Raw genomic sequence first — 16,799 nt, forward strand, 5'->3', positions numbered from 1 at the left:
TTCTTGCGGTGAGTGCTGACATTATTAATCTCTGCTGCTACAGTGGAGGCTGTGATATTGTCCCTACCCACAAACACGGCTGAGCCATTATTATTTTGAAAAAGTGTACCATTGTTATGCACAACAATCATCTTCAATAGTTATGATCAAAGCTTACATTCTCTTCACTGCACTATTGACTTTGCAAAAGATTTGATGCAGAACAACAATTTAGAAATGAGACTTTTGCAAAGGTTAGTTTGTCACTAAGTGTTCCTGTTGAGTGAAGCAGAGCAGATCGCTGTCTTTTAGAAAGCATGACTGCCACCATTTGGATGACTTGTACAATTGCAATGACGGCGGCCAACTCAAACATTGGAGCTCAAATGTCATCCTGCAGTCCTTTATTTATTGTCTCGTATTCATTTCTACTGTTTAAAGCACGGACCACATTACACATGCTATGAATGGCATATTTTCAACTGCTAGACCCCTTTGCCACTACAAACCTTTTTTAATAAGTAAACTCTTGGAGTATGTTGATGAAGTAGAATTTGTGGTATTATATTGTCTTGTGTCTGAAAATTTGGTCATATTTGTATCCAATCCTTAAAAAAGGGCAGCACTGTTATCACAGATGACAGAGGCCAAGATACCTTCAAAAATTATCGAGTAAATTAGCTGAATAAGTCTAGGAGTGAGTACCTTTAAACATAAACACATACTATATTATAAACACAAATCCTAAAAGAATTTTTAAACAAAAAGCCACACACACACACAAATACGGCATGTTTAAAAACTACATTTACACTGTACATGTGGCAAAATTTGTGTGCTAATCATTTTTAAATCAATGCTAAACGACAGTGCTTCTTAGGCCTAAGCAGAATGCATCTTCATCTTGACATTCCATCAAATATAGCCTGAAGTAGTCCTGTTATGCAAACTGGTGGACTGGTGACAATGAGAGATGATGTCAAAAGAAGCAGACACATTTTCATCCATGAGAATTTGGTTGGATTTGCCTTCTGTTTAATTAATGGAATGACAAATCCTTCCTGGTACACAGTATTCTTGTGTCAGAGGACGTGTAGCAAAGTTGGCCCTTGCAAGCGGTTGCATGAGATAAATGGAGGGTGATTTAAAATTTGCCTGAGGATTCTCTCTAACACTATTGGGCACTTGCTGTACTGATTCAATATGCAAATATTTCTGAACAATCTCACTGCAATGTGATCTGGCTGGAGTTTTATTTTTTATTTTTTTCAAACATTGCCTAAGCCAGTGATTCTCAATTATTTTCAGTTACACCCCGCCTCCTCTTAAGGAAGAAGTAAATATTTTGTGCCCCCCAACTCTGTGCCGTGACCATAAATTGGATCATTTGTCCATTTAATTGTGACACCTCTGCATAAAATGGCATCCTTATTAACATTGACACAAAAAAGAAAAAAGTAAGAACTAGACATCAACTTACAACAAAGAATAACTTGACCAACATTGTTTTAGGTGGGGGGGGGGGGGGGGCAGTAGACGGGGGGACACCGTGAACCAGTGGCCAGCCAATCACAGGGCACACACAGACAAACAACCATCCGCGCTCACACTCACACCTAGAGACAATTTAGTGTTCAATTAACCTGCCATGCATGTTTTAGGAATGTGGGAGGAAACCGGAGTACCCGGAGAAAACCCATGCAGGAAATTGAACCCGGTGACTCTGCACTGTGAGGTCGACGCACAAACCACTGGACCACTGCCCCCCCCCCCATTTTAAATTCAATTAATAGATGTATATATGTGAATCAGATGCTTTTGGGGAATATCCCCACTCCCACCCCATTTTTTTTAGGCACTAGAAATACATGTAACAGATATCAGAGTGCAGTGATTCTCCAAGTTTGGTTTTGCCAGCTCCCTCAAATGCTGTGTGGAAGAACTTAATGCTTTGGTGGTGTCTTTTTTTTTTTTTTTAATCCAGCACAGTACAGTACATTTAAGTACAATACATTTGCAGGAGTTCATCCTTGCTCACGTTGGGTTCAGTTGATCTTTTAATAAGTCAGGAGTGTGAGTCCAAACTCGCCTTGAGACAACTTCTCTCAAGGGTTGGCGCTCTATACGATAAATAATTGACCAGAATTTGAATTTGATGATCTTTGATATTATGCTATTTTCAAACATGTATTATATTTTAAAATTATATAACTTTAATGTGTAATATATTTTAATTGAATACTTATTTAAGTACAGTTTTTACATTTCTATATTTCAGCAGAGTGTTAATGTTCAAACAAAAATACTGAACATACTTTTTAGGAATAAAACTTCTGCCTCATTTTTGACGAATGTTTCGGCCAACTACGACTAATGTGTTTTAATTGTGTCAAAATGGTGGTACAGTACCGTACTTGGAGGGTTATGCATTTTTGTAGGTGGTATTGGGTGTAAAAGTCTTAAGAACCAATCTAATCGTAATTATTTTTTATTTGCACAGCATTAAGTATGAGTGCACTACTTTCATAACGGGTCCACCTTTGCCTTAATAGTATCAACTTGTAGAACTCAGTCAATGAGTGTATTCTTCCAAGACATGTTTCAAATATTATCCCATGACTTTTTTTGTTTATTGTGCACACGTTAAACAAACCATTGTGTGCATGAAGTGCCATGCAATGCATGGAGACTCATACCCTTGCTACACAGAAAACTGAATTTTGCTCAAAGAGAGTTTGGCCATCTGTGCAGCAAACTAAAAATCTAGAGGTTGTTTCCGCAGTACAACTTCATTAGACAGATATGTAGCACATAGACACTAGATAAACAGGAACAGGAATAAGGAAATCCCCTCCCTGCAATCGCGCTTCTGTGAAATTAGTACACGTACATATTAACAGAGATGGTGTTTATCATCAGTTCAGTTGTGGCCAGATCCAATAAAATACCCCAATTTAACAGAAGACAGGTCAGCGTATCAGGAAAAAAAAGCTCCCCAATTGCTTTGGTCTTCTGTACGGTATCCGAGCTCCAGATTAACCTTTTGGGGTTTTGGGGGGGGGGGGTTTGGTGCACCAGCACAAAAGTTAGATGTAGACATATTTTCGTGGGTGGCATTTAACATCTCACTTTTACAGGTTCACTTTTTTTTTTTTTAATAGTTACCAGTCTTGTTAGGCAATACTGATTGGCAAATGATTAACAATCTGGTCAACCTAAAACACAATAAATATCACAAGACAAGGCTTACTCAAGACTTGCTGGCCATTAAAGTGCTCCATGTAACAGGAGGTTGTGAGTTTTGAAAGAAGCTGTCAAACTTTTCATCTTATCATCCGCTGCTATTTCCACATTAATTTTGATAGCCCAGAAACTACCATGATAAACTGTAGTATTGTTTTTTTGTTTGTTTTTTATGCTGCTCATGTTATGATGTTCGGGCATAATAATTGGAATATATCATTTTTAAGAGCAAGCAACTTTAAATTGACAAGTACACTGAACATTGGCATTGAAATGTAGAACAATAAATAAAATATTTGATTTTAAAAATTCTAAATAAACTTAAATAAAAGTCAGTTGGTTAAGAAAAAGTGCAAAGTAACAACATTAATTTGGAAATAGTAACAACAACCAGATGAAAGCAACCTATTTTGGTCGACAAATTTGATTTGGAGTGATGCAGCACCGGGCAGGTTGAGAGCCGGGTATTCCAACGAGGTATTCTTTGTTCATGGCGGCTCTTTAAGTTAAAAAAAGTTGTTTAGTTAAATGGTTAAATCACAGCCAACCGGCCGAGAACGAAACAAGGTTTGCCAGGCTAAACATAAACTGCTGGTGTGGCTTTGGGCAAAGGGGAGCGAAAGCAAGTTGGTATCGGGTCGTTTCTTGAACATAGTGAGGACAATGGAGTTGAAGGAATTTAATGTGGGCAACTAACTGTAAGGTGAGCGATAGCATATGTTCCAGAGCTAGGATGTGAGGAGAGTGGCAGAAGGAGTGGCAGTAGCTAATTTGCTTGCCAGCTCGACAGGGAACAGCAGTTTGATGGAAGACTCCTGACAGGCAGGTGAGGATCTTGTGGAGCTGATGCCAGACAAAGCTGGGTGGTAAATCTCTCAAGATGATGTGCAGACAAAGGCCTAGATAGGAATTTGCAGTCGTGGAAGCGAAAGTCCAGTCCAGTTAAGGTAAAAAAAATAAAACCAAAATGGAGCAGTCCACCCCAGGAGCCATCTTATCTCTCAAGTCTCACTTACCAGTAAATCAAATGGCAATCACTGGTAAAAAATGTAAATTTGAGAAAAGAAAAAAAAAAGATGAATTTATCAGACCACCGGCCCGGTAGTCCAGTGGTTAGCACGTCGGCTTCACAGTGCAGAGGTACCGGGTTCGATTCCAGCTGCGGCCTCCCTGTGTGGAGTTTGCATGTTCTCCCCGGGCCTGCGTGGGTTTTCTCCGGGTGCTCCGGTTTCCTCCCACATTCCAAAAACATGCATGGCAGGCTGATTGGATGCTCTAAATTGTCCCTAGGTGTGAGTGTGGGCGTGGATGGTTGTTCGTCTCTGTGTGCCCTGCGATTGGCTGGCAACTGATTCAGGGTGTCCCCCGCCTACTGCCCGGAGACGGCTGGGATAGGCTCCAGCACCCCCGCGACCCTAGTGAGGATCAAGCGGTTCAGAAAATGGATGGATGGATGGATTTATCAGACCACTATCCGTGACAGCGTTGGTAATTGGCAAAATCATTTTCCTGTTCGGGATAACATCACTGTGTAGAAGCTCTTTAATGATAGAATGTTTTTCATGCTAAAATATCATTATTAGTGCTGTTAATTAGCACTTCAATTTCCTGTGTATCAAGAAAAACTGAAATAATTGACAAGCTGTATTATTTCTTTTAAATAGTCAAATTATAGCTATTTACTTGCATTCCTGCACAGAAAAATGCCTCATTAATTCCTGACCTCTCAGAGAAGCCCAGCAAGCCAACTCAAATTTGAGTACAAAAAGATGAATTCTGAAATTCAACATTCTTGCTCAAAATGGTCAAACAAGGGCTCACTAACGTTTGCATGAAAGCATTTTGCTTTTCATTTTTATCAAGAATGGTCTGACAAATTTGAATTAACGAAGCCATTTACAATTAAGGGCGGCACAGTGGCCGACATTGTACATTGGTTTACAGATTAAACAAACATTTATCATATTATATAGATGTTTATCATCCAATGTTGATATTTAATGTGTGCTACAAATGTAATGTATACAGTATATAACAGTGGTGGACCTTTCAGACGTAGCCCTTAACTCAGCATCACATAACGCCCCCCCAATAGGTGAAAGTATTTGGATTGGTAGAAAGTTTGCTCGGACTAAAAAAATAAAAAAAACTTAAATCGCAAAATGCTGAATGTCTAGTCAGGAATGGATTTGTCCACAAAGGGTAGGATGGATGAACAATGAAATGGTAGTTTAATTGATGTTGTATTGTGTAAAAGTTGGTTCCCCAGAGAAGACAAAAAGTACCATATATTCCGCACTATAAGGCGCTTCGGAGTATAAGGCGCACCTTCAATGAATGGCCTATTTTAAAACTGTTTCCATATATAGGGAGCACCACATTATAAGGCACAGACTACAAGCTACAATAGTGGCTGCAGTTGTGTTATGCATCCACTAGATGGGAATAGAGAATACAATACAGCTTTATTTATATGGAGCTTTCAAAACCGCTGCAGCTGTAACAAAGCACTTTACAGAATATTTAAAATACTACGTCCAAGAAATCAGAATATTGATCGATATAGAAGGTGTATCGGATTATAAAGCGTACTGTCGGCTTTTGAGAAAATTGAATGCTTTAAGGTGCACCTTAGGCTGCTGACTAAACATATGTGAAAACCTGTAACCATTGTAAATAGCACAGCCACCTTACGCTGTGTTTTCTATGCTATTACTAATTTATTATATTTATTCTACAAATATATTGCTAATGCTTTATTTTATATTGCACTTATATTGAACTGTGTACAGTTCTTTTCTGAAACATTTATTTTGTGCAATGAAACACTTTATTTTTTCTTCCCCCCCACCCCAATTTTGCTGCTGTAGACTGCAAATTTACCCAGTGTGGGACAAATAAAGGTTATCTTATCTTATCTTATAGAGTGGGAAATACACTACGTCTTTTGGCCCACATGGCCATTTTTACAACGTTTGGTCATCTTCTGACACAATTGGTGGTTCCCGAGAGTTTTTTTTTTTTCAAATTGGCTTTTGTGACTTCACGCGAGAGGCTTCAAACAATGTAAGACAACTACTTTTTGCACAAAATATATGTCGGAATGCAAGAAATCCCAATCTATGAAATTACTATGCAGGTAATATTTACATTTTTGGGCATGCATACCAGTAAATCATAGAACCGTAGAATATATGAGTACAGAGAGGAAAAAAGAACCTTTGAGGAGCAATTTTGGGACAGTCAAGCTTGTGTTGTCTATAAATGACACTACCTGATATCTCACCGCAAGTGTTCTGACGCTATCTTATCATTGTCCCAAAGGTTTCCGTTATGACATGAATTCCAATTGTACAATGTGTTGACAGAGACACACCCAGATACCAACAAGCCCTTGCATGTGCACTCACGTCATGTGACAGATCTAGTGTCTGTGTTGTCCCATGTGAATACAGCCAGGAGCTACACTGGGCCCTGTTCAAAGGACTTATACTTCATCCATGCTCAAATTTAATAGATTTTGTGTTTCTACCGTTGAGGATAGCTCTCCCAAGATGTTTTGGCGTGTTGTATGTCTTTTCAATAAATACAAAATAAAAACTCCAATGTTCAAGTAAACTGCAAGGGTTGTCCAAAGGCGCAGATACGAACTTGGTCTTGATTCAGTGAGCGTGTGCCGCACGCAGGCAGATACTGCTAGGATGGCTTGGCAGAGTAAATGATAGTCGTATTGATCTCCATTGCTGTTTAATAGCCCTGTCATGTCAACTTAGCACCTCAGGAACACTTGCTGTAGAGGTAATCAATAGTGAACTCTGGCACTCAGCAATCGAAATGTGGAAAAAACTAGGATGGAGATAAAGGGCGTATAACGAGGGAACAAAATCAAGTCAGAAAAAAAAAATATTTTAGGGGCAATTTACACAACTCTGTTTTCAATTGAACCCCCCCCCCCCCTAAAATGTATATAATATATAAAACCTTGCGCTAACTGGACCGCTCATTAGAAAGAAGGTGAGTTCCATAGAGCTAACTATGGGCATGGAGGACTTCCAAGCGTCCCGTGGCTGACTTTAAAAGTTCGTTGCACGACATCAGCTGAGCAACAGTGACTTGTGTGGTAATTGAGGGCAGGTCAAGTTCGAGACCGTGAGTGAGTGGAAAGAAAAGCTACCAGGTCTGTTACTAGTCTCATTTTGTAGCAAATAGTCCTAATTTTGTGACGCACCTTGTTATAGTGTATTTTGTTAATATACCTGCACTGTATGCTGCAGTTTTTGTGTTGTAAACAGTTTTAGGACCATTTATTTTTGCATTTTATTGCTTGTGTTGTTACACATATTTTCTTAACATACTTGCATGTTCATAAAGGACATCCCAGCTGTCTTCGGGCAGCAGGCGGGGGACACCCCGAATTGGTAGCCAGCCAATCGCAGGGCACACAGAGACGAACAACCATGCACACCCTCACTCACACCTAGGGACAATTTAGAGTGATCAATCAGCCTGCCATGCATGTTTTTGGAATGTGGGAGGAAACCGGAGTACCCGGAGAAAACCCACGCAGGCCCGGGGAGAACATGCAAACTCCACACAGGGAGGCCGGAGCTGGAATTGAACCCGCTACCTCTGCACTGTGAAGTCGACGAGCTAACCACGCGGCTAAACATGCAGTGTTTTTAGTTTCCTGAAATGTGATGGTTTTGGAGATGTGAGGATTCTACCTCAAGTCAGCGATAGTCAGTATGTGACTCAAAGAATAAAAATGTTTTTTGTAAAAAAAAAAAAAAACAACAACAACAAGTATCATTTTACGTACCGGTATATGTTTTTGCTCCAGTAAATACAACAAAAGCGCAAACACAGTGGCATCAACGAATAGATACCAAAGGTGAACAGGGAAATAACATCTGTTCGGTTAATTGACACTGTAATACACTTAAGTGAGAATCTAACAAGTAAATACTGTATAACTGATATGCAAGTTATGCATTGCATGACTGTGTTACAGGAAAAAGTAACACAATGTATGTGTGTACATTTAATAATGATCTCTTGCCAACAATGTTGGCTTGTTGGCCTCCGCAACATGTTATGTTGCCATTTTTAAGTGTTAAAACTGCAAGCAAGATTTGAATGTATTCTCACTTCCCTGATCCCACCCCTCCACAATAAACGTTCACTGTACTGCACTGTAAACTAGTTGGCGTTAGCTTCCTCTGCTTTTGCAGTGGCATGACTTACTCTTAATAGAGTGTTGCTTTTACACAAAATGTTTTTAGGTTTAATTTTGGGGGAAATTGATAATCAATTAAAATTAAGAAAAGAGGTGAAAATGCATAGTTTGTGAATCGTCTCAGCTGACTGAGGTGCCTTCACTTTGCTTTTGTTTGCTTGTCTTATGCCCAGTTGTGCTAAATGGTACGTGGGCTTGAACTCGTATAGTGTTTTTTGGCCTACAAGACATTCCACGCTGGCTCCTTGTTCATCTACTGATGACGCTGCATCACGAGCATCTGGGCGTTCGTTATCTTGCTCAAGGACACGTCCACATAGTCACGGGGGGGGGGGGCAATCGGAGCCACAACTTCTGGGTCTATGACTGGTTCTTTTCCCCCCAGGCGTGGTGGTTTCTTAAAAGTCATATTAGATGTAGAAATGGGGCCAGAGAGGGCAGATTTTATTTTTATTTTTTTTACTAATGTGCCACTTTCAGGTCATCCTGACAGGTTTAACCAGTCTGACAAAAAGTTTAGCTGTAGTCCACGTTGCGTGGTTGATTTCTTGCCATGCAGTGAGCCTTCCATGGTAAATTCAATGCAAGCATGAACCAACTGCAGCCAAATAAATGGACTATGTCGGAAAAAGAAAAATTTGGTGAATCATAAAATTATTTATCTTTAAATTGTGTGGAAACTTATAAGTAATGAATTTTAATCTGATGAAAGTAAAACCCGCACAATTATTACAGCAATTAAATTGTTGTACATTGATCCTTGTGGGTGTACTGTTCGAAATATCAGACACATCACATTTACCTTGCATTTATGAAACCTTGGTTTTGACTAACTTGTTAACCCTTTCATGCACCCTGTAACCTGATAATATGATAAGATATTACCGCTGTCCCTAAAAGGGTTCAGAGAAATGTTTGCGAGGATCTGTTTGAGTGCTACTGACCGATCACAGGAGCAGGCCACAAGAACGCTGAGCAGGTTGTAGATGATGAAGGTGAAAATGACAGCTGTTATAGTACCACGTGGAATGGAGTAGCTTGGATTCTTGAGGTCACCTTGGGGTCAAGTGGGTTTCAATTTGTTCATCAGGTCAGTCTGTATACATATTGTCCATTTATAGTCATGGCCAAAAATGTTGGCACCAAGGGCTGGGTGATATGACTTAAAAGTATATCATGCTTTAACAATTTCATACTGGTCGATATCGATAAATTTTCATTGATTGTTTTTTTTTTTAAATATTCTAAATTAGGAACCGGGGAAAAAAGGCCGAATTTAGGTCATTTTATTTTAACCTATCATAGTTAATTTTGTGCATGCGTGCAATTTTTCGCTAGTTTTTTGAACAAGGTTAAAAAAAAACAGCTCTGGTGCACTCAAAAGCACGCTTTTGTTCTCCAAATTTGCTCTTAGTCTCTTAATTTTTGTTTCAGTTCAGGATTTCACGCAGTACTAATTTGACTTTCATGTGGAAGACATTCTCAGAAGAAGCCATGCTATAAATAGTAATAACATCTTGCTGTCAATTGTAAAAATATGAATATTTACATTTAGAATTTAACCCAATGCAGTTGCATTTATCATGTATTGTTTTTTGTTTTCAACCACAGGGTAAACTGTGTAGATATCGTGGCAAAAACACACTGCAAACTCAAGCACCCCCTCCCCCCCAAAAGAATATGCCACCCAACACGAAGTTGAGGGTGCCGATAATTTTGTCCAGTGCAGTTTTGGAGTTGTGTGTTATGATCAGATTTGGCTTTTGTTTTCCCCTCAACGTTTTTGTGTTGTTTCAATATGAAGAAAAGAAATACATGTGAATCCCAAAAGATGTGCAAATGCTCCAGTTTTCTGGGTGAAGCGCTGAATTATCGAAGTGGGTCAAAGTTTTTGGCCACGACTGTACAAAAACTTGCAGCTCAAATACCTGACATATTGGACCCCGCCATGATGCCAGTGCAACCATTAAACATCACAGCAAAAACAGTGGCAAAGGTCATCAGATTTCCGGTTGTGTAATCCACAGTGTAGTCGGCTGTGGGAAGAGATAATGGCAGATAAGTAATTGAAGTTGTTCCTTAAGCTTCCATCTTCAAACCGCAGGGTCAACGATAACTGTTGACAAATTCTCACAATGCAGGATGCACTTTGAAAGGGAAAGAGAGAATTGTGAGGTGACAAGGAACCTCAGAGCCTCCTTTGAATTTATGACGACACAACATTCGACAGACAAACATTTCACTCACTTGCTATGTAAAACTGAAAATAATCTTTTAGCTTTGGAAATTCACATTCTTAATGACAATTTTGGGATGTTCCAACAGCATCCAAAACACTCAATAAAGAGAGCAGACACCGCTGCTGACTATTGCATACACAAAAAAAAAAAATCTGATTTGTTACAAGCAGCTAAAAAGTATAAAATGGGATTTTCCATATCGGTTTAAACCACTGCAAAATCCCCAGTCTCGATGAGCTCGAGCTGAACCTTTACCACTCCTCGGCATACAAATCATTCATTCAAAATAATGCTGTTCAGATTTTTGGGGTTCAGAGATGATATTTGTACAACCCCTCCCAATAACTAATCAGTCGACAATTTACTCAAAGTGTGTTCACATGAATAGAAGTGTTCCTCATCACTGCTTTAAAGTAAGGCGTCGATTAACATGATTCATTTGACCACATCAAAGGTGACGGCAGTAGTACATCCTATTTCAGTCTGCCTTACCCCACAGGTTCCCGAGAAGGGTTTCCAACTTGAAGCCGGTAAAGTTCGCCGTGGTGGGGCCCGTTGCATTTCCCATTGGGTTGGAGTCATCGGAACTAGGCAGAATGATGGTGCGAGGACGTACAGCGAAAAAGCTGATGAAGATCGTGCCCAGGACAAACATGACCACTAGGAAGATGAGAAAGGTGGCTTTGGCATAGATGTGAGCACCGACCATGCACACAAGCAAACATAGCAGGGCGATGACTGTGGCGTAAAGTAGAGACCACCAGTAGCCTGATGGCAGAACCTGGTAGGAAGTTGCGGCGAGCGCTCCATCTAAGGCAAGATAAAAAAGAATACATGAATTACTGATTATTAATATGCATACAGTACTTGTTAAAATAATACAATCATGGAAACACAAATGTATTATTTCACACAGATGTCCCCGTCGTGTGTTATGTTTTGCATTAGAGGTCATCTCTTTGTCATAGAACATGTAGTAGAAGCCAAGAAGAGTAAAGCCAACTTTTTTTTTTTTTTAATTGACAGAATTTGACGAGTGGTCATGTTGAAACTTACCCTCTGGCACTCCAAAAGTGGCAACAATGGCTTCAACTAAACCCAGCACATAAAGAGCACAGGCACACACGTTAGCCAAGAAGAACATAATTCCGATACTGCCACCAAATTCTGGGCCCAGCGCCCGGCTGATCATGTCTGAGGAATTTTAAGGAAAGGTAGTTTGGGAAATGGCAAAATCAATTTTAAACGTGTTGCTGTTATTGACAGTGATAAAGGCAAAATTGTATTTTGAACATATCAACCCCCAATGAAGGTTTTCCCCATGCCCCTGTGGCTAAAGGGAACTGTCGAAGGCTCTTAAACCTGCTGCATACAAGGAGATTGATTAGCTGCGTGACATAAATAAAAATGGACATGCAATTAAGTGACCTGTGTATTGTATAATTCATCGGACAGAAAGTGCAAAAGGATACAATAGGCCCCTCCAGCATCAAGTGCACCGTTGGTGGAGATGGCACATACTGACAGCACAGTCATGCAGATTATGAAGTAGGCCACAATAAACATGCCGATGCCTTGGTACAGTCCAGACTGGCCAACCAAGAAACCTACAGGGGAAAAAAAGCATACCAATTACAACATGTTGAAAGCAATGAGGGCTCATCACTGATTTAACTGAAAGATAATCGAAGAAATTGAATATTGCTTTTATCATTAAAATATCCATTCGGACACAACTGTAAAAGTGATACAGTACCCATTTTAATTCATGTTATTTTATGAAATATAAGGTGGCTATTTATTAGTGTCCAGAAAGATTATTTAACACTCAACCTTCTCTAATCCTCAAACAGGAATCACCAAGACGGAATCATTCTCGGCAAAGTACAATTTAAAATATTTCTGCGCATGTCATTTGGTAGAAACAAAGTACAGTATCTACCAAAACTAAAGCAGCTGGTTTGTCTGGATTCATCCGTGCAGAAAAGACAAAGTGTTTTCATGATCCACTCCTGAACAAGTTTACACGTGGCATCACATTATTAAAAAAAAGAGCATGATTAATAAAAGAGAAACTTTACAGATTTGTGTCTTATTTTGAGTCTTTCTGTTCTTTTTGGGTGTACAACTTGACATAAATCATTAAACTGGGAGGGTTGCATTCTTCCCAGGGTTGGGCACTCATTTGTGTGGCTTGGGCATACGAAAATCATCTGCAGATGACCAGGAAGAAGTTATATTATTACATCCATCCATCGTTTTTGGATCCGCTTTATCGTCACAAGGGTTGCGGGTGCTGCTGGAGCCTATCCCAGCCGTCTTCGGGCAGTAGGCGGGGGACACCCTGAATCAGTTGCCAGCCAATCGCAGGGCACACAGAGACGAACAACCATCCGCGCTCACACTCACACCAAGGGACAATTTTGAGCGTTCAATCAGGCTGCCATGCATGTTTTTGGAATGTGGGAGGAAACCGTAGTACCCGGAGAAAACCCACGCAGGCATGAGGAGAACATGCACTGTGAGGTTGACGCACGCACTAACTCTTGCGTCAGCGGGCCGCCTATATTATTACATGATAGTCCCAAATAATACATCATCGTCTTTTTACATCTCCTCAACAAAATTTAATTCTTACAATATTCTTGCTTCAAGCAGCTCAAATAAGTTACATGGAGTAGCATTTGATATTGTTTCCTGGATAGTGTTGTACAGTCTGCATTAGACTGTTCCATTTGCATGTTTTTTTTAGTAGTGCAGGTATACCAAGTGCGGATGTAGATAATGATAATAATAATATCCATCCATCCATCCATTTTCCGAACCGCTTGATCCTCACTTGGGTCGCGGGGGGTGCTGGAGCCTATCCCAGCCGTCTTCGGGCAGTAGGCGGGGGACACCCTGAATCAGTTGCAAGCCAATCGCAGGGCACACAGAGACGAACAACCATCCACGCCCACACTCACACCTAGGGACAATTTAAAGCGTCCAATCAACCTGCCATGCATGTTTTTGGAATGTGGGAGGAAACCGGAGCACCCGGAGAAAACCCACGCAGGCCCGGGGAGAACATGCAAACTCCACACAGGGAGGCCGGAGCTGGAATCGAACCCGGTACCTCTGCACTGTGAAGCCGACGTGCTAACCACTGGACTACCGGGCCGCCCATAATAATAATAATAACAATAATAATAAACAGATACACAGTGGATGGAGCCAAACGAGCCTGATCTCCAAAATCGAAACACTGCATTCTCTAGCTTTCAGTAAAACAATAAAGCCATTGTTAATTCCTGTTGAGTCCATGAGCATGTTAGTGTGAGTGAATAGTCTTAAGTCGTACGTCGTAGACAAATGCTACTGTGTAAGTGTGTGCGGGTGTGCGTGCAGGCATGTGTATGCACTCAACAGCAGCTGACATCTCACGAGACTTGGGGTGGGGGTAGAAAATAACATGGTGGCAGAACTAAGAGACTTGACACAGTCTATCCCATTTGCAGAGTCTGTCCAGAAATTGAATGAAAGTCAAGCAACAACATGAATGTGATGCTTTGTCCAAGTGCTTTATGGTTGTTTCAGCTTTTTTAGTCTTTTACAGCAATGATGTGAAATCTACAACTGCATGTCATGTTATTATTTCGTGCCTCACACTCACAGTGCTTGTTATTGAGTCAGGACACCAGCGCAGCATTCAAGTGAGAAATTTTAATAATACCAGAAGTTCCCCTTCAATCACTCTTCTTTTTTTTTTTAAATCATATAACCTGACATATCCTTTAATCGGTTTTGCAAGATAGTTTGGGTTGGAAATGAGCAGGATGCCCTTTTTCCATTCTATTTTTCTTCAGAAAGAACTGTTTTTTATAAGCTCCATTTTCTCATTAATATTTAAATACATTCTAGACAGAAATAACTTTTGCTCAGATTGGGTCTCTGTTCTCCTGAATGTTTATTTTGTGATACATAGGCGCATTGTGGCCACCGTCTCTCCATTCTGTTGGCTGCATTGAAATTCAGCAAGCTGACAAACGCAAATAAAATACTTTGTTCATATATTGTGTAGTTTTGGAGTCGCTGGGCTTTCCGTGCATGCCGCCTGTCAAATGTGCTTGCTGACGTGTCAAGTGCTCGCAAACGTCTTTGAAGAATGCAAATTCTGATGACCGAAATGGCACAAGGACTGAAGAAAGATGTTGTGGCATTGGTAGGCAAAATAACAAGCCTAGAATGTAGCCAAACACTGTATTTTCTAAACAGGCTCTTAACAGCACAACACTCGTTCGAATAACTCACTATAGTCGCCATTACAGAACTCTTCTCCTTTCTGTTCCATCCCAACAGTATTTTTACTGAAACACTGCCACCCAGTGTACAGTCAAAGAACATAACATAAGTGATTCACCTTTGTGAGACAAATAACATACCCTTCCATCGGACACTTATTACCGTATTGGCCCGAATATAAGAGCGTGTTTTTTGCAATGAAATAAGACTGAAAAAGAGGGGGTTGTCTTATATTCGGGGTCTAGACATTATACCCAGTCACGACGCTAGATGGCGCCAGATATCATTGAAGCGAACCCCTGTCACGAAGACTAAAAATAATAAATAATAAAATGTTGTATAAATGCCCTGGATGGCTGTGAGGATGACGTGCTATGGGAGAAACCAGTGGAGCCAGAGGATGGGAGTGAGGACAGCGACACTGAGCACACCGAGGCATAGGATGTTTGTGAGGAGTAATGTTCTGTCATGACAGATCTCAGCTACTCTCAAGTTTAACCAGTTTGCATTATTTTTTTGCAATGTTTTTCCTTATTCAGATTTGTTTCAAGACTACAGTTACAGTTAGACTCCACTGTGGTTAATGCAGTTATTGCAATTTTGTTTTTTTATCACAATAGATTGGTTTATTTACATTTCAAAAACCAGAAGCCATTCATTTACAAATGTGATTGCACTTCAGTTTACAAACTGTATTTAAATGTTTAGATATTAGGATTTGAATGAGGCAAACATGCTTTTTCTCTCAAATATATTGTTATAATCATTTGTTTCAGATGTACTGTAATTATTTTCTGTATAAAAATAAACTTTGCGGTTCAAAAAGTCTTTTTTCAAACTTGAGGCTTGAAAAAGAGGGGGTCGTCTTATAATCAGGGCTGTCTTATATTCGGGCCAATACAGTATTTATTTTCCCAAGCCACGCAGAGCCGCAACATAAGGATGAAAGCGCCGCATGTGGCTCCGGAGCCACGGGTTGCCGACCCCGGCCCATGACTGATCGCCAGCTAATTGCAAAGTACATATAGACAAACCCTGCGATTGGCTGGCAACCAGTTCAGGGTGTTCTCCGCCTACTGCCTGAAGACAGCTGGGATATGCTCCAGCACCCCCCGCGACCCTTGTGAGTATAAAGCGGATCAGAAAATGGATGGATGGATAAAGACAAACCATCCACAACACACGTGACAATTTAGGGTATGCATTTCATTAGCCTAACATCCACGAAAAGCTGGACTAGCAGGAGAAAATTCATGCAAGGATGGGGAGAACGTGAAAACTCCACATAGCAAGGCAAGAGCTGAAATTTACACCTTGAAATGTAGAACTGTGAGACAGACGTGCAATAGACTGCCCATATTTCCACGTAAAGTATTAAAGATGGCACAGTGAGAAAGTGGTTAGCACGTCTGCCTCACCGTTCTGAGGTTGCAGGTTTGAATCAAGGGCCCTCCTTTACGAAGTTCTCATGTTCTCTCGATGTTTGTGTGAGTTTTCTCTGAGTGCTGAGGATAAGCGCTACAGAAAATGAATGGTTGGATGGATGGGTGAAAAAATAAGGTCATGTCTAATATAAAATCACACACACCCTCTATGTTACTGTCATGCTCCGTCTTTGTTTTGTTTTGTTTTTCAGCACCGGCCGGAGTGGAGGGCTTGCCTCTTCAGTGGTGCACCTGTTTCTCGTTCCCCATCAAAGCCTTGCCTAGTATTTAAGGACTGTCAAGTGTCAAGTCTGTTGAATTATTGACCTTGCTTGCTGTCATGCTCAAGAGATATTTTCTAGACCTTGCATTCACGCTAAAAGTCGCTCCTTT

The 16,799-nt window shown here is 40.4% G+C and overlaps 1 protein-coding gene across 1 annotated transcript in view; it reads right to left on the reverse strand.

Annotated features, from left to right (window-relative positions):
- The window catches only part of LOC147197766 (solute carrier family 12 member 9), a 66,717-nt gene that overhangs the window by 48,295 nt on the left and 1,623 nt on the right, over positions 1 to 16,799 (reverse strand). Inside the window, exons 2-6 of the mRNA XM_086126078.1 lie at positions 12,171 to 12,305; positions 11,755 to 11,892; positions 11,191 to 11,508; positions 10,387 to 10,494; positions 9,403 to 9,514 (exon numbers count right to left, since the gene is read on the reverse strand). Coding sequence (XP_085982204.1) covers positions 9,403 to 9,514; positions 10,387 to 10,494; positions 11,191 to 11,508; positions 11,755 to 11,892; positions 12,171 to 12,305 — 811 coding nt within the window. The remainder of the gene's footprint in view (positions 1 to 9,402; positions 9,515 to 10,386; positions 10,495 to 11,190; positions 11,509 to 11,754; positions 11,893 to 12,170; positions 12,306 to 16,799) is intronic.

Source organism: Hippocampus guttulatus, chromosome 12 (genome assembly GCF_054856545.1).
Source record: "Hippocampus guttulatus isolate MCC_2025c chromosome 12, RoL_Hgut_1.0, whole genome shotgun sequence".
Classification (NCBI taxonomy): Eukaryota; Metazoa; Chordata; class Actinopteri; order Syngnathiformes; family Syngnathidae; genus Hippocampus; species Hippocampus guttulatus.